General features: G+C 45.6%; 1 protein-coding gene across 1 annotated transcript in view; it reads left to right on the top strand.

Annotated features, from left to right (window-relative positions):
- The window catches only part of SH3RF3 (SH3 domain containing ring finger 3), a 376,150-nt gene that overhangs the window by 299,581 nt on the left and 48,674 nt on the right, over positions 1-27,895 (top strand). The window contains exons 7-9 of the mRNA XM_034657262.1: positions 794-964; positions 3,259-3,506; positions 18,449-18,783. Coding sequence (XP_034513153.1) covers positions 794-964; positions 3,259-3,506; positions 18,449-18,783 — 754 coding nt within the window. The remainder of the gene's footprint in view (positions 1-793; positions 965-3,258; positions 3,507-18,448; positions 18,784-27,895) is intronic.

The raw sequence follows: 27,895 nt of genomic DNA, 5'->3' as shown, positions 1-27,895 counted from the left end.
CATGAGGTGTGAGACAAGAGAGTCGTGCCCCAGTGTCATGGGCTAAGTTACAAGCCCAACTTCTAAACCCTAGGCCAGGATTTACACCACTGAGTTTGTTCTTGGTTTGTCTTCAAATAGGCTTAAGAGAAAAGTATTTAAATTATTAGTCATGGCACAAATATTGCAAGGAAGGATGCAACTGAGAATTCCCTAACTAGACTGCCTTTTCTTTAAAAGGGCCTTTGGGGTCTCCTCCAGCTCAGACTGATTCAATGAACCAGGCAGGTAACCCAGGGACTAGTTAGATGAAACAAGGAATCCAGCCCCAAACTTGCCTGTTTCATTTTTGTTTTTTTCTAGAGTTTTCTCTGGCTCGGAGCATCAGGCCTTAGATGGTGGGGCCCAAAGACATGTGATCCAGTTCTGGCCCAGCCTCCAGGACCTTGGATGAGTCCTGTAGGCTCGCTGAGCTGTCGGACGGGAGGGTGGTGCCGAGTGCCTTCCTGCCCGGGTCAGCCAGTTCAGGGCTGTGGAGTGACCTGGGCTCTAGGAGCAAGAGGCAGAGCTCTGTCTACCTGGTTCTCTAGGTGGGTGATAGCAGTGCTGGCTACTCCCCCTTCCCTGCGCCCCTGCAGTGATTTATCATGAAGAGTAGGTCAGGCATGGTGTGCACAAGCCCTGGAGGCATCAGCCACTCTTTTAGGTGGGACTCATCCAGAGATGAGCCCACCTGTGATATAGGCAATGCCAGATGGCACATGCCCACCCTGCCAGGCATCATTTATCCTTGGCCCTACTCTTCTTCCGATAGGTACCTGGCGCTCTATGCTTACAAGCCCCAGAAGAATGACGAGTTGGAGCTGCGGAAGGGCGAGATGTACCGTGTCCTAGAGAAGTGTCAGGATGGCTGGTTCAAAGGGACGTCCCTGAGGACTGGGCTGTCTGGGGTGTTCCCAGGAAACTACGTGACTCCTGTCTCCAGGTGAGGCTGCTTCACTGCCTGGGAGAGGAGGGAGCACACCCCCCCCCACGTCCCCTGCAGCTGGTTGCTGCCTGGAGGTCATGCTGTGGTCTGAGCAAGCCAAAAATACACAGTCCAGAGGTCACGAGGGCTCCCCTGCCCACAGGATTTTGCCACGTGAGCTCAGAGCTCCCCTTGGGTGAGGGTTCCATATGCCAAGATTTTCCCCTTCTGAATTAGGTTTAGCTTGTCATTCCCTCAGCAGACACTGGCTGTGAGGGGAGAAGATGGGAGGAGAATGAGGTGGGGTCAGGGCAACAGAACTAAGTGGGGCTGGAAGGCCACTCGAGAATGTGAGCTCAAGTGTGTGTGCGCACACGTACCTGCACATCCAGTGTGAGTACAGCTGGTGTGTGTGTGTGTGTGATACACATAAGCCTGTTATGCATTTAACACACCTATGCATACACGCAAAGGAAAAACATAGCTTCTCAAAAGCTAGCGATTGTTACTGAGTGAAGGCATTAGAAGTAATTAAAAATTTTCTTCTCCCTTGTGCTTTCCTGTCTTTTGCAAATTTCCTGTTATATCATTTTTATAAAACAGAAAATACAATTTCAAAAATAAGCTCAAGAAGTTACCTGGAGTTGTCTGAGAATTTCCCACTGAGACGAGGGGTCCACTGTTGATTTTATTTGTCAGTCTCACTCATGGAATCCTTTCATGAGCACAGCGCAAGGACATCAGCTGAAGACATGGCCCCTGGGTTTCTGCTCGCCCTGGAACAAGACTACCGGAAGACAATTAAATAATGCCTAGACCTTGCACCGATGGCTAGACTGATTCATACTACCCAAAGCACCCAGAGGAGTGGTGCTGACCATGACATGGCCTTGCTTATATGTCATCTGGGCCCTCCTGGAAAGGCCCAACATTTGTGAGCCCACTTTATTCAAGTTTTACAAATTTTTTCCTAAGGTAAAAGTGAGCTCGATAGGTAGCAGATGTGATTTAAAAAAAAAAAAAAAAGTCACGAGGCACCTGGGTGGTGCAGTCATTTGAGCGTCCGACTCTTGGTTTCAGCCTCAGGTCATGATCTCAGGGTCATGAATTCGAGTTCCATATTGGGGTCCATGCTCAACACAGAGTCTGCTTAAGATTCTCTCTCCCTCTGCCCCTTCCACTTGTTCTCTCGCAAATAAATATATCTTAAAATATTCATGGCTTTGGCTGGCCCACTGACAGAGCTCCTTGCTAGACGTGAATTCCAGTTCAGCTCTAGGGGCTGAGAAAGGAAGGCTCTGCCTGTGGTCAGACAGCTGCGTCCTTTTCCAGGAGGCCCTCCTTCACGTGGTGGTTCTTCCAAAACCCTGGCTTAGTGGCCCACAGCCCATCCCTGACTGAAGTCCTGGCCCAGCAGTGCCGAGCCACACAGCGTGGGGTTCCCCGACCTGGTGGTGGACCTGGCACTGCCTGTTCTCACCCTCACGTAGCTTCTGGTGTTTCATGATCAAGTCTCTGAGAGGACAGAAGGGGACTTTACCCAGCTCTCGGACAAATGGCAGACATTTGATCCCTGAAACTGAGCCCACAGAAACTTCCAAGCCCTCAGGCTCTGACATAGCTTGCACACTCACCACCAGTGCATGAGTTTGGTGCAAGTACCCGGAGGTCAAAGGGCTACAGCCCATTTTCAGCATTGCTGTGTCCCTCTTGTATTTCTTAAACACTGGAAACTGGTTTCATCAGGAAACTTGAGGTGAAAGGGCATCTATTTCTGGTATGAAACTGCAAGTCCCCCGACACCCCTCAGAAGGACACTTTCCCAGAGGCCCTTTCCCAGAGACCAGCAGAAATGAGAAGGCGGCCGTGTCCAGAGGGGGATGGGTCCTTGCCACTGCTTCCCACTATGTGCCAGATATGTCCACGCCTCGTGGGACGTGGCTGAATCATCCACTCTTTCTGGATGTGTGTGGGGACAGACACAGCTGTTTCTTAGAATGAATCAGGGCAGCAGCTCTGGTACAAAATATTTGATTGATATTGATTCTCAGGGTTCTTTTGTTGTTTCTTAACTATTTGCATTGAAAGTGAGCCCCCATGAAGGTTTTATAAGGGGTGCTCAGCTGCCAGGCTTGAGCTCTGGGCATCGTTTGCCTACAGGATTACCTTGGCATTGTTTTAGTATTTGTGCCCTGGGCTGTGTGGCCTTCATCCCTCAGAGCTGGGAGGTAAGAGGGGGCCTTTACTAATGGCCTGTATTGTATGGTTTCATCTGTGACCTCACCTGACTTGATTCTGTTTTATTTCCTCAGGGCTCCTGTAGGAGGGGCTGGGCCACCCCGGAATAATGTCGTTGGAGGGTCTCCACTGGCCAAAGGGATGGCCACAACCATCCACCCAGGTGGTGGAAGTCTGAGCAGCCCAGCCACTGCCACAAGGCCGGCCCTTCCCCTCACCACACCCCAGGCCCAGCACCAGGTGGCCTCTCCCCCGATGGGCAGTTGCCTGCGGCACACAGCCCAGCCAGCCACCAGCCAAGCCCGGGGCACTGTCCCCACAGGTATGTGTCACCCCTGAGGTCTCTCTCAGTAGGAAAATTTGACAGGGGTCCTCGTGAGAAACATTATGACTCAGGTTTCAAGCAGCCCAAGGTGGGGCAAGTTGTATTTGCTTATCAATCTCCATGAAATGTGTTGACTCATATTACCCTGCTCTGGCAGCTGAAATGGATTAGAGAATTCACAAATACTGATATATTTCATTGTATCAAGAGGACCGCATGGACGATTAGGATTAACATGGGCACCAGTGTCTAGGCCAGCTGCACAGGCCTTCCACGGGCCGGGCACTGAGGGGCTTCCCAGCTAGGCAGCCTCTCTCCAGATGGGGGCAGAGTGCTCCTTCTCTGGAATGCTTTGAAGCTAGAAGCAGTGACGGTCATTGACCCTTCACCTTTATGCCAGCTTTATCCATAACCAGGCTGACATAGTTTGAGGAAAATCCACTTGATCCTAGGACAGCATGAGATGAAGAGAAATTATGGGGTGGATCTTATAGGCATAAAGAAGGTCAACACGTCTGGCTTGGAAGCTTAGCACTGAGCCATTAGGAACTGCTGACGTGTGGCTTATGGTGCCCCTGGGAGCCCACACCAGTCACCTTCCCAAACCGTGGAGCCAGCAACAGTATCGCTCTGCAGTGCAGGAACCCAGGACAGCAAGGTGTAGCTCTGATTTTCATTTAAATAACAGAATTCCAGCTCCAACCTCAGCCTTACTCTCTCAGAAATCCTCTGTCCTCTCCTCAAAGTAAGGCTTAAAGGACAAAAAGTGTCAACTCTTTGGAGCAATAAAATACACGACTTTTTAGAATCTAGCGAGCCAGGAGATGGCCCATTAGAAGTGTTCCAGAAGGTACCTTCTCAAGTGTGAAAAGTCGAGATAATACTTAGCACAGCAGGGGCCATATTTTCTCCCAAGTCGAGGCTGATGGGACAAGAGGGTGGGAGGGGGCTGTGTGCTCACCCACCTGTTTACTCGTTGGGAAAGTTGGCCGCACATTCCCATGCTGGCGCCGGTCCAGGCTTGCATGCGGCAGCAAGGACTGCTGAGACCATTCAGGTGTCCCTGAATGTGACATGAACCGCCCTGCGGGTTTTAGAGGACCGCTTCAGTCAGTGTGCCCACTGACCAGCAGGACCCCGTCCCTGCTATCAGCTCCCACACACTGTCGGAGAGGCAGTGCTGCTGGGCAGGAAGGCTTTGGGTGCTGGTGAAGGAGAGTCCAATGTGGGGCACTTGGTGATGGGGAGAGACTGGGAAAGGTTTCTCAGAGGAGGCTGATCCCAGACTGAGCAGCAAAGTAACACTCAGGTAGGGGAATAAAGAAAGGTGCCATTTGAAGCAGGAGGAAAGGAAGAGTCCAACAGAAGTGACAGAAAGCACGTCTTACACAACCAGCTGCAAACAGTTCAGTGAAGACAGAGTGAACACAGGTCTGGCTGAAGGCATGAGCTTGAGACCTATGTTTGGAGGCTGGGCCACCATTATTGCTTGCCTCAGTTCCTCCCTCTGTAAAATGGCACTTACCTCCAGGGCGTTGTGTGGGGACTGTCTAGCACTGTGTATCTAGTGTGTGTTTATTACGTGTAGCTATTTCTATTCTTCTGTTAGAGGATAAGAATATCACTGCAGTACTCAGTGCATGAGAGTCCAAAAAGTAAAAATAAATTATTACTGAAGGATCTAGGGGGTGGAATTCTCTCATGAAAGCAATGGGGACCCACCGAGGGATTTTACACAAGAGGGACAGCACTTGATCAAATATCACCAGGCACGGTAGGGAGGAAGAGTTGGTGTGGGGCAGACTGAAACTGGGAGCCGCTAGAGAGGAGCTGCTGTCCCCAAGTGAGAGGTCAGAGGGGCCCAGACCCAGGGAGTGGGGCTGCAGAATGGAGACAAATGATGAGCTATTTAGGAAGCAGAATGGTTATGACTTGGAAATGGGCTGATGCTCAGGGAGAGCAAGGAACCAAGTCCAGTTGCCAGGTTTCTGGACCAGCGACTGGGAAAACGACAATGGCACCTCCAGCCTAGAAGATACCAGAAGGAACTGGTTTATGGTGGAAGACAATGATATGGCTTTGCAGAGTGCAATGGGCTAGTCACGTTGTGGCCCACGCGCTGATTTGGATCCCCATCCTTACATGGGTCTCTCATCCCGTGTGTGGATCCCGCCTCACCATGGCAGAAGGGTGACCCTGCTGGTCCAGCTCACCTTGTAGATAAGTGCAGACACGTGACCTAGATGCTGGGAACAGACATGCCTGCATGTGATGTGACTTCCATTCAGAAGACACAAGCGTAAGGGGCCGTGTGGATCCCTTTTGGGAGAGAAGGTAGTGGTGAAAACATCCAACTCTTCAGGGGCAGCAACGTGGCCATCTGGTGTCCGGGGCCAGTCATCAGTGGGTGCAGATGCACCTCTGGTGTCTAGTGTGTGGTCATCAGTGGGTGCAGGGTGAACTTCTGGTGTCTAACACCCAGTCATCAGTGGGTGCAGGGAGAACTTCTGGTGTCCAACACCCAGTCATCAGTGGGTGCAGGGTGAACTTCTGGTGTCTAACACCCAGTCATCAGTGGGTGCAGGGTGAACTTCTGGTCTCTCATGTTGTGTCATCAGTGGGTGCAGGGTAGACTACTGGTGTCTAGTGCCCCCATCAGTAGGTACAAGGTGCATAGCTGGTGTCCACTGTCCAGCCTCGCTCTGGGTAGTGTCCATTTCCTGCAGCAGTGGGATCTGCACCAAGAAGTCCTCATGGGTGGGCTTGTCACTGCCTTGGCTGTAGAGTCTCCAAGACTGACTGTGCCATCCCAGAGACTCTGTAAGTGCCTAATAGTCTTTCATATATGTCTGTTTTGCTTACATTAGCCAAGAATGACTTCTGTTTTTTTAACTCTGGCCCACGGGAGAGAACTAGTTGTCTTCATACTACAAGAGTTCTGCAACAATATTATCTGGTGCCAGCCATCCTCCCCCCAACAATTACCTCCCATTGAGCCATGTTTATAGCATGGCCTAGGTTCATCTGATGGTGTTTATTGGTAGCCTCTAGCTAGACGTACAGCTACTATAGTGGCCAAGTGATTGAGTGAGCCCACAGCAGGGCTTCCTGACTGGTTTGCCATGACTGGGTCAGAAGTACCCAAGATCCTGACCTCATTGACCCTTGGAGCACCCAGGCAGGACCTGGGACAGCTGAAGTCCCAGGCCAGGACCCTTCTGGCTATAAACATCTCATCCATTCACCCCAGTGTGCCACACACATTTTTCTATATGCACCCTGATATGGAGAGGTTGGGCAGCCTAGATCCTCACTGAGAGTGAATACCCCAACACAGTAGCCCTGGGTTATCTGCACAAAATGCTAGTATGATGGCCTTTCTAAGGCATGCCCTGCTAGCAACTTTCCCAGTTCAAAGAAGAAAATGAGACCTGCCAGTCATTTCTCCCTCTATGGAATAACAAGCAGAATTGAAAGAAATTGGCATGGCTAGGGGCAGTACAACGTTGCATCTCAGTCATTGATCACCATAGTAACCACCATGGTGTGACAAGCATTCTCTTCCAACAGTCTAATTTTACATACGGGAAGAGCTAGGCACAGGATGTTTAAAACAGCTTCCCCAATGCATTCTAACCTCATGCTTATCCCCACACTCTTGCTGTCACAGTCAAGTTAAAGAATGGCTCCTACCACATCATATCAGTAAATTAAATGCCACTGAGTTCCCATAGCATTTTCCACTTCATTCTGCATTTAGAGAGAAAAAACACACTGTTGACAGTACAAGTAATGGATTGTTCACTGCAGTAATTGCCCATTTCAGCAGACCCCAACCCAGGCAGTTGAGAGGTGTTTCATCAGTGTTCTCATCTTGAGCCAAAGTCAGGCAGTTTGACAAAGGCTTAATTGCATTGGCCATAGCATCCAATATGATTTGTTCTGCTTGATTAATGTAACTCCTTTTTACAAGGGCAGAGCTCTCCCTGTAAAGTGCCAGTGTCAACACAGCCTCATATCACTGTTTAGCAGGGACAAGAGCCTTGTACAGCCATTTATTCATTAGAAGAAAAAAAAGCACTAAAAAAGAGGTAGATACTCTGCTAGGCTCTGGAAATGCAGAGAAGAACCACATAAACCCCAATTCTACATCCAGTTAAAGAGAACGACAAGAAAACAAATTCTTGCAATACAGTTTGAAAAGCACTATAGTGGAGGTACCCAGAGGGAATAAGAAAGCTTGGAGGAGAGATATGTAATAGATTGGAGAGGAAAATGAGAGAGTGGGAAGTTTTCAAGAGGTGGTGATCCTGCCTTGATTCTTAAAGTACAAATAGGAGCTATCTGAGCAGACAAAGCACAAAGAGAGCTCTAGCAGAGGGACTGGAAAGGACAAAGATGTGGCAATGAGAAATACCAGAGTGTCTATTTTGGATAACTTTATTTATTTTGATGTGACTGAAACAAAAGGCATGGAAGGAGAAGACCAGGGTGTTGGTGACAATTTCTCAGAAGAGGCAAAATTTAATTTTAGGTCTTAAGGCTGGCATGCAGCAGCAGTAAGATGAGGGTGGAAGCATGGGGAAAGCTCTGAAGTTGGCAGAGGACTTGTGCACTTGAAAACTGAGATGAAATCAGGGTGGAAGGACAAAGAAATGAGAGGATGAATGGCACTGGCAAAGCTGAAAGGTAAACAGGGGAAGATCATGGAGGTTCCTTTAGACCATGTTGTGCAATTTTGGCTTATATCCTAAGGGACACATCAGAGGGTTTTAAATAATGTATATAATTGGATTTTTGTATCTAAAGGATAAAGCTAGGCTTCTACTTGTGACCAACTAAAGTAATAAGGACAGGCTTTATCATCCTGCCAGAAATAATTTATAAGAACAACAGTTTGCAAGATGCCAAACATTGGAAAACCAAGGACAGTGATTCATGAGAAAAGGAAATGAGGAAGTGAGCCCCAACTTACTGCCTGGAGAGAGGTTCCACACTGTGGCACAGGGAGGGGTTACAAAGTGGAGCAGAGTGGGCTTCCTGATGTGAGGATGTGAAGTGAGAGTCTGGATGACTGAAGTGGCTAGAGTTTAAGGGACAGAGCCTAGAGAGGAGAGGGCTACACAGAAAGAAAACCCCAGAGGATGCAGGGTATCTTGAGTAGTATGCTGAGAAGTAATCAGCATATGTATGGGAGGAAACTGTGGAAAGCCAAGAAAACTATCAGAGAAAGGATCAGTGCCATCAGTGCCCAGAATTCACAAAGTGCTGGAAATAGTACCTCTTACACTAGCCAGATGAAAAAAAAAAAAACAAACTGTTCACAGGACATTGAGTAGTCTATGCAGAAGGGTTTTGTCTCAGTCCCTAGACTAACCACTGCTCTAGTCCCACCCAACTAGTCTTAAAAGCACACTCAAGAAGATCAAACTATTTCCAATTCATTTAACTGTGATGGAGAACCGAGCTCAAGGGTACTGATAGGACTGCAAAAATATCCAGCTCTCAACAACATAAAAATAACAATGTTTGATATCAATAAAAAAATTCCTAGGCACACAAAGGAAAATACGACCTGCAATGTTGAGGTAAACCAGTCAATCAGAACTGATCCAGATGTTAGAATTAGCAGATAGAGGTAAAAAGAGATATTATAATTGCATTTATTATTATGTGCTCCTATATTATACTGTGTTCAGAAAATTAAGTAGAAACATGGAAGATATTTTAAAGACCCAAATCAAACTTCTAGAAATAGAAACTACAGTGTGTGAGATCAAGAATACAGTACATGGAATTAATGACAGATTAGACATTGCTAAAGAAAATATTAGTGAACTTGAAGATACAGGAACTATGGAAAATGAAACACAAACACAAAAGAGAATGTTTAAAAATGAGTAGCATGTGAGCAGTGAGCAGTGACAACTTCAAATGGCCCAATATATGTGTAATTGGAGTCTTCAAAGTAGAGGAGTGAAAGGTGAGACAAAAATTATTTGAGAAATAATAGATCAAATTGTTCTAAATTTGATGAGAACTACACACTCACAGATCAAAGACAGCTAGTGGGCCCCAAACACAAGAAACACGGGGAAAACTACACTAAGGCAAATTATAATCAAATTGTTCAGAATCTGTGACAAAATCTTAAAAACAACTAGGGATAAAATGATACATAAAGTAGGAAAAAATAAGGATGACTGTATATTTCTTGTCAGGAACACTTAAGTGAGAAATCAGTGGAGTAATGGAAAGAAGTACTGAAAGAAATAAATCTGCCAAGTTAGCACTCTATACCCAGCAAGAGTTTCTTTCAAAATGAAAGTAAAATAATCATTCACATATAGTAAAGCTAAAAGATTTCATTACCAATAGACCCATATGAAAAATGTTAAACAAAATTCTTTAGAAAGAAGGAAAATGATATCATATGGAAATGTGGATCTATAAAAGGGAGTGAAGGACACAAGAAATGGTAACTGCATATATAAATATATAAGTTTTTTTTCTGATTATTTAAATATCTGTTTAAAGATATAACAAACTGTTTAAACAAAAATAAAAACAATGCAGTTTGGCATTTAAAACACATACACCCCAATGTTTACAGCAGCAATGTCCACAATAGCCAAAATATGGAAAGAGCCCAGATGGCAATCAACAGATGAATGGATAAAGAAAATGGGGGGGTGTATACATGTGTGCACACAATAGAATATTACTCAGCCATCAAAAAGAATGAAATCTTGCCATTTGCAATGATGTGGATGGAACTAAAGGATATTATGCTAAGTGAAGTAAGTAAGTCAGAGAAAGACAAATACCATATGATTTCACTCATATGTGGAATTTTAGAACCAAAACAGGTGAACATAGGGAAGGAAAGAAAAAATAAAGGAAGATGAAAATTGAGAGGGAGGCAAACCAGAAGAGATGCTGATCTAGGAAACAAACGGTTGCTGGAGGGGAGGTGGGGGGGGGAGGGGTAACTGGGTGATGTGCATTAAGGAGGGCACTTGATGGAATGAGCACTAGGTGTTATATGCAACTGATGAATCACTAAATTCTACCCCATTAACTAATAATATGGTATATGGTAAATAAAATGAATTTCAATAAAGAATTTAAAAAACATGTGTAAAAGTAAAACATATAATGGTAAGTGTACCATTTGGAGCACATTTGGAGGTTGGGAGTGGAGAAATATACTATTATACTATACTATTATATACTATTATACTGTTTAAGTATGTTCTTATACTGTGTGTGAAGAGTTATGGAATCACTTGTAGGTAGACTATGATAAATTAAAGACATAAGCAAGCACTAAATATCAAAACAGAGTACAGCAAATAAGCTAAGAGAGGAGGTAAAATGAAATCACAAAAACTTCTAATTAATCCAAAAGAAGGCATAGAAAGAGAGGAAAGGAAACAAAAAATGCATGGGTAAAATAATAAACATGTAGTAAAGCGTAGGTTTAAACCTGGTCATAAAAATAAATATGAATGGTCTAAACAACTTTAAATAGAATGCAGAGATTGTCAAGTATTATTTTTTTTTAAAAAAAGACAAAACCTAACCATATGCTGTGAACAGGAAACATATTTTAATACTTTAAATATAAAATTATGAATAAGTAAAAAAGTAAAAAGAAGATCAAGATATACAGTTGATTCTCATTATTCACAGTAGCTCTGCTGTATCAAGTTTCCATGGACACTATATTAGTGAATACTAAACTATTGCTCTTAAATGAAATACATGCGTGTGTTTGTGTCTCACAGAGATTATTATCTTCAATACTAAAAACAAGTCTTTCTGGTAGATTCTATTTATTTTACAAAAGAGAAAATAAAGTTCAGAAGTGACTGCCCAAGACTGCCCCACTAACAGGTGACAAGCAGGATTTGAGCCTGTCCAGTCAGTCCCAGAGCTGGAGCATCTTGCACTGCACTGCCCTGCCCTGCCCTCTCCCACCTCTGTCCCTGGGCATCTCTGTACGAGCTAAAACAAGACGGAAGAGCATCATCTTGTTGCACCTTAGCTGGGAAAATGTGTCAGTGACTCCAATTTTTTGCTAGTATGAGCATGTCTGTGAATGACTACAGAGCACCATAGGTATTGATTTGGGGGTTACAAATCATCAATTGTAGCTACTAGGTGAATTTGCACATATAGAATCTATGGATAATGAGGACCAACTGTGTCAGGCTAATACTACTAGAAAGAAATCTGAAATGGTTATATTAATACCAGAGTAGAACTCAGAACAATATTATTACCATATGAATGGAAATTTCATAATGATAAAAGGTTCAGTTCATCAAGAGGACTAAATATTTATGTCCAAATAACAGAACTTCAAGATATATAAACAATTACTGGTAGAGCTGCAAGGAGAAATAAATAGAATAATCCACAATTACAGTCAGAGATTTCAATACTTCTCTCAATAATTGACAGAACAAATAGACAGAATATTGGTAGGAATATAGAACATTTTAGCAAGTTTTAACAGATTTGACTTAATTGACATTTATGGAGCACTACACCAACAGCAAAATAAACATCTTTTCAAGTGAACACAGAATATTTACCGACATAGACCACATTTTGGGCCATAATATTTAAATCTCAGTAAATTTAAAGGGATTCAAGTCTCACAAATTACATTCCTTGACTACAATACAGATGAATTAGACATTGATAACACAGAGGTATCCCCAAATTTTGAAACTAAATGGCACACACACTTAAAAGTAACCCATGGATAAAAGAAGAAATCAAATGTGATTTTAGAAAGTGTTTGAACTGAATGAAAATACAACATATCAAAATTTGTGGGATGCCTCTAAAAAGCCGTACTTATGGGGAAATTTATAGCACTAAACACCGATGTTAGGGAAAAAAAGATCTCAAATCAGTCACCTCAGTTTTACCATAAGAAACTAGAATAAAAGAGCAAAGGAGCCTAAAAGAAGCAGAAAAAAAAGTCAGTGCAGAAATAAATGAAATAGAAAACAGAAAAACAATAGAGAATATCAATGAAACCAAAATTTGCTTCATTGAAAAGATCAGTAATAAAATTGGTAAGCATCTAGCGAGAGAGATAAAGAATACAGAGAGAATACACAAATTATCAATACCAGGAATAATAGATTTTACAGAATAATAAGTGATTATTTTACTTCATATTTTACAGAATAATAAGTATTATAAAAAATTATGCCAAAAAACTCAGTAAATTAGACAAAACATAAATTTCTTAAAAAACAGAAATTAATGAACTCAAGAAACAATAAATAACCTGAATGGTTTATGTCTATTAAAATTGAAATAGAAATTGAATTAGTTAAAAACTTTCCACAAAGAAATCTCCAAGCCTGAGTGGCTTCATTGTTAAATTATACCTAATGGTCAAGGGAAAAAATACAACATTTCCATTGAAACTCTAACAGAAAATTGAAAAGAAGGGAGAATATTCCTTAACTCTTTCTATAAGGCTAGCTTTACCCTCATACCCAAACAGATAAAGACACTGAAAGAAAAAAAACTACAGACCAATATCACTCGTAAACATAGATGTAAAAACTCTAAAATTTTACAGCAATAAAAAGTATAATATATCATGACCAAATAGAGTTTCTTCTAGGAATTCAAGGCTCGACTTAGATTTAACAATCAATATAATTTACTGTATTAACAAACTAAAGAATAAAAATAATATGACCAATTCAATCGATTTGGAAAAAAAATTTTTTTTTACAAAATCCAACACACATTCCTGATTAAAAACTGTCAGAAAATGAGAAAATAGAAGTGAGCTGCTCGACCTGATAAAGGGCATCCACGAAAACTGCAGCTAACCTCAGACTTAATAGTTAAGAGACTGAAATCTTTCCCCCTGAGATCAGGATTAAACAGGGATATCCACTTTTGCCATTTCTATTCAATATTGTACTGTAAGTTCTAGCCAGACCAGTTAGTCAAGAAAAAGATTTAAAAAGCCTACAGATTGGAAAGGAGGGATTAAAATTATGTCTATTTCCAGATAACATGATCTTGAATATAGAAAACCCTGGGGAATCCACACTCACACAAAGAACTTTCTTTACAGCTAATAAATGAGTTCAGCAAGGTTGCAGGATCCAAGATTAATATACAAAAATCAATTGTATTTTTACATACTAGCAGTGAATAATTAGAAGTTTATGTTTTAAAAATGATAGTAATTTTAATAACATAAAAATATAAATTAGTTAGGGATATATCCGATAAAAGAAGAGGAAGACCTATCTGCTGAAAATTATCAAATATTGCTAAGAGAAATTGAATAAGATTGAAACAAGTAGAGCAATATACTTTATTCACAAGTGAGAAGACTTAATATTGTTAAGGGATTTGTTCTCCAAAAATTTGACCTATAGATTCAATGGAATACCAATCACGATCACACTCAGCTTTTCTGTAGAGATTAGTAATCTGTTTCTCAAATTCAATAGGCATGCAAAAAACCTAGAATAACCAAAACAACCTTGAAAAAAACAGGGAAGTTGGAAGGCTAACACTGATTTCAAAACATAAGGCTACAGTAATCAAGTCTGTGTGATATTGGTGTAGAGATAAGCAACTAGATCAGTAGATACTTTTTCTGAAAACAGAAAAGCATCCATTAAATTTGTTGACAGGTGGAATCATAGTTGATCTTGTTCAGAAAGTATTTGATAGAATGAAAGTGAGAAACCATATTTCAGTAGACTGGGAAGTGAGTGAAGGACTCCTGGATAGTATGGGATAGTTAGTTCATGTGGAAATCCCCTATTCTCTCTGTTTTAAACACAAAGAGTTTTCTTTGTTTTTAAATTTTTAAAAAGTCAACTCTATGGATCTAAACAAAATGGAACACAGTAATAGCAAGTGGGGTTGAAGCATTGGCTTACTGGAATGAAAAGCAGGCAGTGTTGGCTGACTTTCAACTCCTGCAAGAGAAAATGGACAGGAAGTCTCTGGTGAGTATTGGGGGACCCGAGCAAAGTGCAATGGTTTGAACAGCTGCAGTCTCTTCCATTCTTAGGGAATGGTTAGTATTGAGCTACTCCCTGGGGTATGGGAGAGTATAGAGAATGCCACTTTGGCATGGACCTGAGTTTGGCTCTGGACTGAGGACCAGAGCCCAAACCATTCTGTTACACCTGGTTCTGAAGAGGTCCCAGAGGACCATGCAGAAGCAGTGACCAAGGATACAACAGCAATAAGACAGTCATGTTCAAGAGGAGCTTACACACGGAAATCTCAAAGCACAAGGGAAACACTAATGCATAAAAGATAGCCAATAAACTGAAGAAATGGGAGAGAAATAAGAGAGAAATCTGAAAAAGTCTTTGCTATCAGTATATTTAAGATCCTCTAGGGGTGTCTTGCTGGCTCAGTCAATAGAGCATCTGACTCTTAATCCTGGGGTTGTAAGTTCAAGCTTCACATTGGGCATGGGGCCTAGTTAAAAAATACAAATAAATAAAAATAAAAGATCCTCTAAAAGGGAAAAGAAAGAATAACATCTACTTTCCCCCTTCCCCAAGAAAGAAAGAAAAGACAGGGTGTTATAAAGGGGAAAGATTGGATGGATAGCTATGAATTAGAAACTGATGGATATGAAAAAGAACCAACTTGAAATTTTGGAAAGGAAAAAATATATTTAAATACAAAATCCCTATAGATAACATAAACTCCAGCCTGGACACAGTTGTGTCCAGTTAGTGACGCTAGAAAGCTGTATAAGGACATGTATCCAGAACACAGAGCAGAGATGAAAACTGCCATGAGAGCAAATACAGATCATGCAAAGAGCTGAATGAAAAGTTAGAAAGAACCAATGGAGACACTATTTCAAGAATACAGGGTATAAAGCAAAACAGGAAAAGGAGGTATTGGCCAGAAAAAGTACTGTTTTTGAAATGGGAGCTATAACTGGCTTAGTAAATTGCAGGAGGAAAGGAAAAGAAAGAGAAATTTAATACAGGCCAGTAGGGGATGAGCCACGGAAAAGGATCAAGATGAGTGTGATGGGGTAGACCTCTTGGGACCCTGTATCCTTGAGGCTGGAGGGCAGGGTGGGTCTGGGTGTGGATGAGTTGAGAGAGAGGCTGGCCTGGCCCGAAGTTTGGGGAGTTGCCAATGTTCCATTTTATCCATGAGAATTCTTGAGAATAAGAAAAAGGCAATGTTGATGGTAAGGTAGTTCATTTATTCATTCAACTACTCTTTATCAAGCACATGTGGAATGACATAGCAGTGCACTGAGTGAGGTCCAGTGGGATTTAGCCACTCCAGAGTTGCTGGAGCATGCCAGAATTCATAGAGGAGAGCCAAAGGGGAGCAGAGACTATGGAGTAAGAGCACCTTCTCAAACTGCCTGCCTCTGTCAGGCAGGTTGCTTTGGCATTGCTAACTCTATGACTAGAGTGATGGCAATCTAGGTCAGTCCGAGGTGGGATGGCACAGGGCGGGTGACCCTGAGGATAAATCCTCCTGAGGATCAGTGGGACCCCGCATTCTTCTACCAGCCGGTGTAATGGGTCATGCTCCTCGTTCTCAGAGAGGATTTTTATCTTCTCCATTGGTTCAATTCTGTAAAATCTGAAGAGATGTTTTAATTGAGGTTCTCTTTTCTCAAAGACTTGTTCATTCATTCAAGAAATTTATCAAGCACCAGTCCAGCTGTTTGGAATATATTCGTGAACTACATGGAAAATGGAGCTCCCTTCTGGAGCTCACCTTGCAGTGGGGGGAGACGGCCAATGAACAGTCAGCACACAGTGAAGAGGTGTACTGTACAGACTGTTAAGAGCAGATAGTGCCGTGGGAGAGAAAAGAAACTGAAAGCAGGGCAAGAGCGGCAGCCTGCAGTGTTCAGTGGGTTAACGAAAACAGGGCTCTCTGGGAGGGCAGTGTCTGAGGTGACCGAAGCAGGCTCGGGGATGTGCGACTCTCTGGGAAAGAGTATTCTGTGCAACGGTCTCTGAGGTGAGACAGAACCTATGTTGGGGGAACAGCCAGGATGCTGGAATGGCTGAGGGGAGGAACGAGGGAGAGAACAGGGGAGGATGTCAAAGAGATTGCCTGGCAGGCAGGCTTAGAACTTTCTGGAACACCCTCTCCTCTTTTGCATTGGGTTTGGCAGGGTGATGTGGCAGGCATGTGGAAGCCAGCCAGAGGTAGAGGGGAGCGGTGTGGGACTCGGCGGAAGAATCTGGAGCAGCCCCTACAGGCTCTCCAGCCCGAGTGATTGCTCTTGCCTGGCCCAGCCGCCACTTCTCGTTCCAGGGCCGGGGGGCTGGGGTGAAGGAGAGTTCAGACAGCTGGGGTGAGGCAGACAAATGGCCCCAGGAGCACTGTCCAAGTCACGGGTTACCTCGGGCTGATTGAGTGACCCCAGTGGCTTCATCGATCTGCATAGTTGCCTAACCTGGTCTTTTGAAATGTGGCGGCATGTTGAGTGAGGATTCAAAGCCCACCCCAAACCCTGAATACTTTTAAAACCATAAATCAGCCTTTATTTATTTCACCTCCTAGAAACAGAGGCCACAGTGAGAGTCCCTGAGTCCCGGAGAACCTGGGATCACATAATTAGATCTCACCAGCTCTTCCCACACAGTGCTATCAGAGGGAAGAGGCCTGGCTTGCATGTGAGGGGGCTCTAGTTTGTCGCACCGAGTTACTTCACATGCCAGGGAAATGCTGTGAGGATTTATGAGTACATTATCTATTCAAGGCATATTTGAGGGCTGAGAATATTATTTTGTTTTATCACATGTATTTTTTTCATGTTGCAAAGCCATGAATGCCACAAATTCTGGTGGTGGGAAATAAGGAGGTGTAATTTTTCTCTGGGTGACAGTGCAAAAATGATGTAATCTGAGTTGCCCAATGTTGCATGGGACATATGGCATAAAGTGACGTGGGCTGCCATAACCCGTGTCTCCCTTTGGGTCACCAGTCCAGGCCACAAGTCACTGTTCCTCTGGTGTGGCTCACTCTGTCCCCCTGTATGTTTCTTTTGTGAGTAGTAAGGAGATAATTCTTCAAAATCACTAACACAAGCTGCAGCAACATTCATTTTAATTCAGTGCTGTGTTGAGAAGGAACTTTATGTTTTCAAATGGTGGATTTTTACAAACATTAGGCCTTCAGACCCTTACCATCCTCAGGAGGCATTTTTGCTGGCAGCTGGGGGGGGCACGTTGGTCATTGTGAAGTCCCTGTTCTGAACTCCAGAAACGGTTGCTTTGTGTGCGAGCAAGGCAACAGCCACAGGCAGATCGCAGGGAGCGGGGTGACGGCTCGCCTTCCTCCTGTGACTGTCACAGCTAAGCCGCTGCACGTGCTCGGCCCTAGTGCGGTCGGCTCCAATACCAAGTGTGGACAAAGGACCGGGGTGCGGTTCTGGGGTAGAGACCAACCAGAGTCAAGCTGTCGGCAGTGATCACCTTACATGGAGTGGTGTCTGATAATTCCGGGGCATCGTGAGGCTTCTTCAGGATTCTGTCACAGGCTTTACTTTAATGAGCATTTTCACAAGGGCATTGTAAAAGAACTTGGGAGTGTCTTAGTTCATCGCAGCAGAGGAAACCAGTTAGAAGGCTTCATGGGAAACTGGGAACATGCCCACGCTCGTGGCAACCTTGGAAAAGACATTTTCTCTCCTCCTGAGGGCGGGCTGTTTTGTGCTGTGACAGGGCTTTGGGGAGATGGGATGTGTTCCCAGGTCACCTGGCCTCAGTCTCTCTCCCTGTGGAGGTGGCTGGGTGTGGAAGGACCACAGAGAGAGTCTGTGAGTCCCGGGAGGAGGAGCCTGAGGAAAGAGTCTGTGGCTATTGCATTGCAGTGGCAAACTAACCTTGTGACCCCATTCTCTTTCCAACCCCATTCTCCAGCTGCGCACTCATCAGCCCAGGCCCAGGACCGACCAACGGCCACCGTGTCGCCCCTGCGCACCCAGAACTCCCCATCACGCCTGCCCACCGCCAGCCTCAGGCCCCACTCGGTGGTGTCCCCGCAGCACGTGCACCAGCCCCCCGTGCAGACGGTCATCGGGGCCCAGTGCCCCCGACCAGCCATCCCGCTTACATCCGCAGCGTCTGCCGTCACACCTCCCAACGTCAGTGCCGCCAACCTCAACGGGGAGGCCGGAGGGGGGCCCATTAGTGGCCTGTCATCGTCCAGCCCCACCAACACTGGATGCAAACCAGATGAGAAGAAAAATGAAAAGGTAAGTGGCCCATCCTGGGCGAGCCCTGGTCATGGCCCAGCTGGTTATTGTAACTCTTTGGCACGAGACACCAAAGACATTTTGTAAAATTAAGGTTTGAATTAGGGCACCAAGTTCTTGCCCTCGGTTGCATCAGGCCTATGACAGAGATGGAGGCCAAACCAGCAAAGCAGCTGTCCTCGGAGTGGAATTCAGGCGGGCCTTACGTTCTGGTAGGGCTGACCCCACCCCAGCTATAGCTTTTACACAAGTCAGAAAAAAGTATTGCTTCTTCAGAATGCTTCAATTCTGTCTGTTGGAAAATCACTGTAATATACTCGTTTTGTTAGAGCAAGATACTTATTGCCAGGTATCAGGATATTATAATAATAAATGTGCAAATCTGCTTATGTACAGTGTGAACAGCTTCCCTTCCCTTCAATGTGTCATCCTTGTGCAGTCTACAACCTCTTCAACCGTGTGGGACAGGCCTGTTTTTTGAGGAGAAACAAGAGGGGGATGCTGGTCTGATAGTTGATGTAGATAGCATTTTCATCTATTCTTTTAACTTGTGAAGGTAATTGGGCTTATTTCACAAAAGAAATCTGAGTCCAATGAGCTTGCCTCTATTACTGCCCAGCTAGACGCTGGATTAGCCAGAAAGAGAGTCTGGATTTCTAAATCAGTGCTGCCCATTAAAACTATAATTCATGCTGCCTATCTAATTTTAAATCTTCTAGTAGCCACATTTATTAAAAATGTGTTCAAATAATTTTAAAAATAAAATTAAAAGGTGAAATTCATTTTAATGGTGGAATTTATTAAACCCAATATCTAAAAATATTATCATTTCAACAGGTACTCTGTATAAGAAAAATGTTGATGAGGTGTTTTACCATTTCTCACATTTAGTCTTTAAAACCCAGGGAGACATCGGCAGTGCTCATGGCCACTGCACTGCCCACCGCTGTCCTGGACAGTGTGTACACACATCTCCAGCTAGGAGCTACTCTCTTCATTGCCTTGCTGTGTGAACAACTTATTCTTATTCCCTCTTGGCTTTACCACATGCCAGTAAAGCCTTTTAAAACCTTTCTATATAAAACCAGTTTTCTTTTTTTTTTTAAGATTTTATTTATTTGACAGAGAGAGTGAGAGAGAGCAAGAGAGAGAGCATGCGCACAAGCAGGGGGAGCAGCAGAGGGAGAGGGAGAAGCAGGCAGGCTCCCGCTGAGCAGGGAGCACAATGCAGGGCTTGATCCCAGGACCCTGGGATCATGACCTGAGCCAAAGGCAGACGCTTAACCAACTGAGCCACCCAGGTGCCCCTGAAACCAGTCTTCTGATTAGAGGCACTAGCCAGTGTTGGCCTGGCAACACAGGATGGTGTATTCAAGGCAAGGACAGCCTCTCCTGTGGCTGTAGGAACAGTACCAAAACCAGTGCTGACTGCCCAGTCCACATGCCCTGGGTGCCCTGGAGGTTATGCCCACCGGCTCACTCCCTGTGCTTTGGCAGGAGCCCAGAGGCCTCTCAGGGCTGTGCACACCAGATTCCTCAGGGCCCCCGGATCAGCAGTGCTCAGACCTCATCACCGGCTGTCTCATCTGGTCGGGAGGAATATTATTTCCACGCTCGGGTGCAGAAGAGCCGCTGCTGCTGTGATCTCCGCCAGCAGAGCTCGAGTCCCCTTGAGACCAGCAGGGTCCCAGGCACGAAGTGAAATGGTTGCTCTGTGGTTTGTGTCCACGTCTGTTTGCAAATCCCTTAGGTCTTGGACTGCTCCCTTCCACCTTACAGCCTGGTTAGGAGATGTCACTGGGTCTCATCGGGAGGCAGAAGTGGGGGTGCAAGCCCACCCTCTCCCTTAGACATGCTTCCTGGAAGACTAGATCCTCCAGGCCTTAAACAGGGGATGAACTTGGAAAGGGCAGGGCGATAATAGTTCTGTAAACATTTCCGGTTCTTTACCAAAAAATTCCCTCTGTCTAGTTTGCCAAACAGATAAGGCTAGTGTCAGGAGGACTCGTGACAGTAGAGTCGGGCTTGTAGGAGTCTGCCTGGAGAGAGGTATTGCTCACCATCTTGCCCTCTGAAGCGTGTTGCTAAGGAGAACCGGCACAGGGGCTGCTCTCAACATTCCCTGTTAGACACTAAGCAGGCGTTTTGTTTCCACTCTGGGTTCACTCTCTGCTAACAGTTCTCCTACATCAGCAAGGAAGAGTTGAGTCCAGGGGACACCCAGAGGGCCCGTCTTGATGAAAGTCACCGTGGAAGGAAGCCCTGCTCCCAGAAGGAAAGCAGCAGACAGGTGCACTTCACTCTGGCAGCAGAAATGCACGGGCCGGCGCCAGCCTGTGCCGGCCACATTAGGGGCTGGGCACCGACTGCCCGCAGCCCGGGGGCTGTCCATGCTGTGCTCCCAAGTAGGAAGTGAAACGGACTTTGTGGGATGAAGCGAGCATGTGTTTGTAGGTACAGCAGCAATCATCCACGTCAAACCCCAGTGGAGAAATACTATGGATCGTCCTTCCAAATGTGTGGTTTTCGTTTCTCACCTCTCAAACAAAGCATAAACAAAAAAAAGCACTGGTCTGAAAAAACCACCTGTTAATGGTTTTTCCTTTTGTATTCCCAGTTGAATCTCTCCTACTTTATAGAAAAGTGCAAAACATCCACAGTAGCCATTTCTAGCAGAAGAGCTAAGACGGTAGCTGTTCACGTGAACCTGTGTGGGGTGCTCCAAGGAGGCAGAGTGCACCCGGGCTGGGGGGCCTTGGTGCCCCTTGCTGCGCCCCCCTGCCCCCGCCAGCAACACAACAGAACAGATTTCACCAACTTTGAGAACACAGCAGTTGGCTTCAAACCTATTTCTGGGTAACCCCATCACAGATGCGTCCATGTTTAATGACAGTGGAAGGATTTTTTTAAAGTAATTTGTAGTACTTTCCAGGTTGTTTCTGTTAATGAATTTTCCTCCGAAAAAGGCAGAGCTCCTAGCCCTGCTGTCCATGGAGACCCAAACCACAGTGCCTGTGTGTTTTCACAGGGCTGAGCTCTTCTGAAAATTCGATCCAGGCCCTTCCAAGCATGTGCACAAGAGAGCAGAGCATGACTGATGGGGCTCCTGGCCCACAAGGAAGCGGCAGGGGTGATTCTCTACTAGGAGCAGGTAGATTTATTCCCAGGCGTCCCTGCATGTGAGATAAAAAGAGGCCCCCAAACCTGGCTCGTGTGCATTGATTGCTGTGGAGATCCTGGGAGGCTGGAGCTCTGTAATTCTACCCTTGGGGACTGGGCTTCTCAGCCCTGCTGCTGGCAGCTTGCACATTGGCCCTACTTGGCCCACTTTTGGGCTGAGGCCTCCAGAGAGACTCAAGGGCTGCCAGGGTGGGGACTCTTTTTGTAGACTGGATCCTGAGCTCCTCTCTGGGCCCAAGGCTTCTGCCGGAGTGTGCAGCCTCCAGCCTCTCTCCCAGATGCTCTTCCTTCCCATCTTTCTGGTCATATGGCTTCCCGCAGGGGCTGCCCTGTGGCCCAGCTGCCAGCACACAGCAGCTCCAGCCTCCTGGAGAGCTGCCCGCTTCTGCTAGCAGTGCCCAGTCCAGACGTATACTCTTGTGCCTCGGCCCTGGAGCCCACGGTGAGAGACTGGGGTGCTTCCTGGCACCGGTGACAGGAGGGGTGCACAGAGGATGGGCCTGAGATGGGGGACTTCTGATCCAGGGTTTCACTTAGCACTCTGGACAGCACTATGGATTCTTCCAGCATCTGGAGCCATTTGGACTGATCAGGGATCTGTTCTGCTTGGGGACAGATCTGCTGGGGGTGGCCCTGCGTGGAAGAGGGTCCCCCTCCAAGAAGACCTGGGAAAGACATATATTGTATAGCTGCAGGGTACCCCAGTCTAGATGGATCCCTTCCCCGTCTCCCAGGTTAGAAACAATAGAGGCATCCGGAGCATGGGGAGAACCTCAGGGCACAGAGAAGACCCCAAAGCATGAGAAAGACCCCAGAATATGGAAATCATGGAGGTTACAATCTTCAGAAGATACAGCTGGTGGGCATCATTGGAGGTCTTCCCATCCAAGGACTTGGGTCTAATGTTTCTGAAGAAGGAACTAGATACAACTTTTGGAGTCATCTTTTGGTGCCCACAGATCACAGAGTGGAAAGAAAATCTTGGAAGAATTTTAAGATGATCTGTAGTATTTAAGTTAACCCCTTTGCACTTAAATCCATTTCTGTGCTTGAAACAGCCATCAAATACCACCTATCGTGTCCATCCATGACTTTACTGTTTTTGAGGCATCATGAACACTCAGCACCAGACGGTACAGAGCAGTTTTCCCTCAGGGTCAACTCCATGGGAAAGTTGTCAGGAAGAGAGTGCTGTGCCTCCAGACAGAGGCTACGGTCCGTGACAGCAGCAGTGACATGCTGAGGAAGGAAGTCGAAGATCGTGGGCCTCCTGAAGCCGGGAAGCTTTCCCTGGCCATCTGACTGGAAGCCACTCACTCACCCTTTTCTCCTCTGCTTGTTACGAGAAGCGTGTATGTGGCTCAGGCAGAGTGCCAGGCCCTGGGAGTCTATAGCGAGGAGATTCTGCCCCGGCCTAGAGGGACACTGAGTCTAGGACCGGGAGGCAGGCTGGTAAGCAGGCAACTGGGATAGATGTGACAGGTCTGGGGACAGGGAAGCTTCCTGGGGGAGTTCTACCTGACAGGTAAGAGGACAGTCTAGGCTGAAGAATGAGGCCCGAACGTGAGGAGCCCAGGAGCAGGTAGGAGGCAGCAAGGCAACTCTAGAAGGGCCTTGAGATCAGCAACACACTGTTTAGGAGTTGTTGGGTGCTGGGTAGGAAAGTGGGATTTAAGGCCTCATCAAAGGAGGTTAGCTGTGCTCCTTCCCTCCCCTGAGTTCTGGACCCCTCACTGTCTCTGTTCCTCCTGCTCAGGTAACTGTCTCACTCCATGATAGCCCCTCTGACTGGTACCTTCGTTCCTTTCAATTCTCTCCTCGGTGTCCGCGTACCCTTTCTGTGACCACTGGCTACAGCAGTATCTTTCAAACCACGTGTTCAAAAGTGTCCCACTCGCGAGTCACCAAACCAATTTAGTGGATTTGGACCAACCTTTTTTCAGATTGTACAGAATGCACAGAATGAAATAGAATAGACTAGATCAGCATGCATCGCATACAGGAGGAGCCAGTATATTGGAGGAAATGATGGCTGTTGTGTCCTGAGTCCTGATTTCCAAAAAGTCTCAGAACCCTCATCAATAGACCCTGAAGAGTGCCTTGCTTCTAGAAAGCATACGGTGATATATGTAGACTAAAGGGAGTTGGGAAAACTGTTGCCAATGAGTTTTCACTCCCACGACTCACGAGAAATTCTTTATAGGCCAGAAGAAAATTAACTTTCTGTGTATGGATGAATAGTTTCAGGTCTACAGAGTAATAGAATATTGGAACTGGAAAGAGGCTCTGAAGATCTTTTCATTAAACTCCTCTTTTTCGATGATGTTCCTGAGACTCAAAGATGTTGAGAGGTTTGCCAGGGGTCACACAGCATCAGCAGTGGGGCCAGCACAAGGACTCTGGTTTCCCAGCCCCTTTGTGAGCGCTGCTGGGCTCTGATGTGCTGATTTGTAGCAGCCTCTCCAGTCTCCGAGAGGCCAAGGCCTCAGGTGGTTTTGGCTTCTCCAGGTGTCCTGCAGCGAGAGGTCAGCGGTAGCAGGAGGCTGTGGGGTATGCCCAGGAGAGGGCAGTGTGACCTGAGGGTCTGCCTTCTGGTTCCACATTGAGCTCAACTGTAGTCAGAGTCCACGTGGCAGTGAACCATTTGATCAAATCCACGTGGATGGCATGACTTTATCATTAAGGCTTTGGGGAGCCAGTCTGAAAGGAGCAGCAGACCTGACAGAATGACCAATAACAGCAGCAGCTAGTCCTGGCCTGTAGCAGGGACATTACAGGAAGTGTGTTTGCAGATGAACTTTGACCTTGTTCTTTATTATCTGCATCCCACCCATTCAAGAGCATAACCAGGCATATAGTACATAGCATTACAATGATATTTTGTGAAAACCCAGGCATGTGCAATATAAAGAAATCTTGAGGGTGAAGCTCTTTAGAATAACCAGGCAGTTTTTTCTAAATTGAAGAATCACTGGTTTATGAACCATTTTCTCTCCAGTTGGTCTCACTGCAGTAAGCAAGCCTTTACTTGTGCTGTTTCCAGCGTGCAGACTGGAAGGGGGGCTGCTGTAAGCTGGTAACCAACATCGCAGTGGCTGCCAGTGCGTTTCCAATTCTGAGACAGGCAGGTACTTTCCTGCTGTCACACACTAGCTGCATGAGCCCCACCAACCAAACCAGTGCTGAGGAGGTGTCCTGCTGCGTCAGATGACGTTCGTCAGAGGTGGGGATGGGCTGGGGCTGACCTCTCCAGATCTGCATTCCGCTGTAGGCCTAGCCCTCACACCCATCTCTTGCAGGGAGAGTTGCCCCTGGCTTGCTTGCAGGTCAGGCCCAAACATGCAGAGACCCTCAGAGCAGTGCTGTGTCTCAGGTGCGGCCACAGCGGAAGAGGGTGACTTAAGAAGCATGGTTGGGCCCACAGACCCATGTGGCACATCTTCATGGGCTTTGGGAACCCCGTCTGCCCCACAAATGAGTTGCTAAGAAGTCTGGAGGTCAGCTGGTCATCTGTGGGCTGCGGAAGCCCGCTTCCTTCTGGGAATACCCATACTGGGCAGCTCTAATCACCCTTGGCACTGGTGCTGGCACTCTGGCTGGGCAGTGGGTCCCTTTCTACTGCTGTGGGCCACTAGGAGCCCCAATGACTTCAGACCTCCTCCTCTCCTCCCTGTGGTTGAGCTGCCTTCTGTGGGATGAGGAAAGCTGGCATTTAGTTTATGAGTAATTTTTAGGCTGAAAATGAACCCATCCTGAAAGCACGAACGAATCCCAGCTGTCAAAACAAAGCCATTCTGAAGTTTTGTAGGCAACTTATTTTTGGAAGGGAGCGTGCTGCTGGAGTGTCACGTCCCTGATGACAAGGACAGAACCTCTTCCTCATGCCTGTCAGAGCACATCCCCAGGCAGGACAGGACAGCGGCCCCGCCCTATCTGAGGAGAGCTCAGAGGCAGCTGGAGACCTTCTCCGGGGGTTGACTCTCTCCCAGGAAGGCACCACAGGGCCAGGCCATTCTCCCAGCTCTCCCGTAGAAACCCCCAGCTTTTGTTCTGAGGTGAGGTTCAATCCAATGCACTTCTGGGTATCTGCTTGGTAGGGTGCTGGGGACCCTTTCAGGACACAGATGTGGACACAGAGATCCAGGTAGCCAGGTGGCCTGCCTAAGGCCATGCAGCTAGTCATCACTGGGAATAAAGCCAGACCCCTTGGTGCTCAGGAAATGATTCTCCCTCTCGTCTGCCTCTGTTGGCCAGCTTCACCTGTTGGGAGCCCAGGGGATCCCACCATGGAGCATTCAGGGTATGGTGCGGATGAAAGAAGGCACAGACTGATTAATGAGCATAGAGGGGGGTCTGGGGCGCGGCTGCCAGGTGCAAATCAGGGCCCTTCTATTTATCCACCAACCGTGTGACATCGAGCAAGTTCCCTCACCTTCCTGTGCCTGTTTCCTTACCTGTAAAATGAGGACAATTGCATCTATCACCCTGAGTTTTGGGGAGGAGTAAATTAGTTAATCTCACAAATGCTCAGCCTAGTATTTGGAACAAAAATACTAGAAATCATTATTAAGAATTTGATAGTTAATTGAAGGCCAGATCCCATAAAAATTAGGAGATAAATACAGATATAAAACTTATATCCCTGAGACTTCTAATAAAAGATTAAAAGGGCATTTGATTTTGCAGTTTTAGAAAAAAGACACTTAACATGGCCAAATGAAGAGATATGGGCTGCTCAAAAATGAACCTGAATTGATTGGTGTAATCTCTTAGCAAAATGGTATTTATTCATCTTCTCTGCCACTGGCGATTCCATTTTCTGGTTTAGTTTTCCTATGTCCACCGAGAAACATAGCTATAATGTGGTTTTTTAAGGTGTCAGTTTCGTACCTGACATTTAGCCTAAACAATGGATGGGAGTTCAAGAAAACCATTTTAGTCAGAAGTCATATTTCAACTGCAAAGCATTTAATCAAAATTCATTTTTTAATGATTTTTTATTATATTATGTTAGTCACCATACAGTACATCCCTGGATTCCGATGTTAAAGTTCGATGCTTCATTAGTTGCGTATAACACCCAGTGCTCCATGCAATACGTGCCCTCCTTNATTTTGAACATTTTTTCATGTGTCTGTTAGCCATTTGTATGTCTTCATTGGAAAAGTGTCTGTTCATATCTTCTGCCCATTTTATGATTTGTTTATTTGTTTCTCGTGTATTGAGTTTGAGAAGTTCTTTGTAGATCTTGGATACCAGTCCTTTATCTGTGGTGTCCTTTGCAAATATATTCTCCCATTCCGTGGGCTGTCTCTTAGTTTTTTTGACTGTTTCCTTGGCTGTGCAGAAGCTCTTTATCCTGATAAAGTCCCATAAGTTCATTTTATCTTTTATTTCTCTTGCCTTTGGAGATGTGTCGTGAAAAAGGTTGCTCTGGCCGATGTCATAGAAGTTGTTGCCTATGTTCTCCTCTAGAATTTTGATGGATTCCTGTCTCACATTGAGGTCTTTCATCCATTTGGAGTTTATTTTTGTGTATGGTGTGAGAGAGTGGTCAAGTTTCATTCTTTTGCATGTAGCTGTCCAATTTTCCCAGCACCATTTATTGAAGAGACTGTCTTTTTTCCACCGGATGTTTTTTCCTGCTTTATCAAAGATTAGTTGCCCAAAGAGCCGAGGGTCCATTTCTGGGTTCTCTATTCTGTTCCATTGGTCGATGTGTCTGTTTTTGTGCCAGTACCATGCTGTCTTTGTGATCACAGCTTTGTAGTACAGCTCGAAATCCGGCATTGTGATGCCCCCAGCTTTGTTTTTCCTTTTCAACAGTTCCTTGGAGATTCGGGGCCTTTTCTGGTTCCATACAAATTTAAGGACTATTTGTTCCAGTTCTTTGAAAAATGTCCTCGGTATTTTGATCGGGATAGCATTGAAA

Source organism: Ailuropoda melanoleuca, chromosome 4, assembly GCF_002007445.2.
Source record: "Ailuropoda melanoleuca isolate Jingjing chromosome 4, ASM200744v2, whole genome shotgun sequence".
Lineage (NCBI taxonomy): Eukaryota > Metazoa > Chordata > Mammalia > Carnivora > Ursidae > Ailuropoda > Ailuropoda melanoleuca.
Note: the sequence above shows the minus strand (reverse complement) of the source record. Positions and strands in the feature narration are given on the sequence as shown.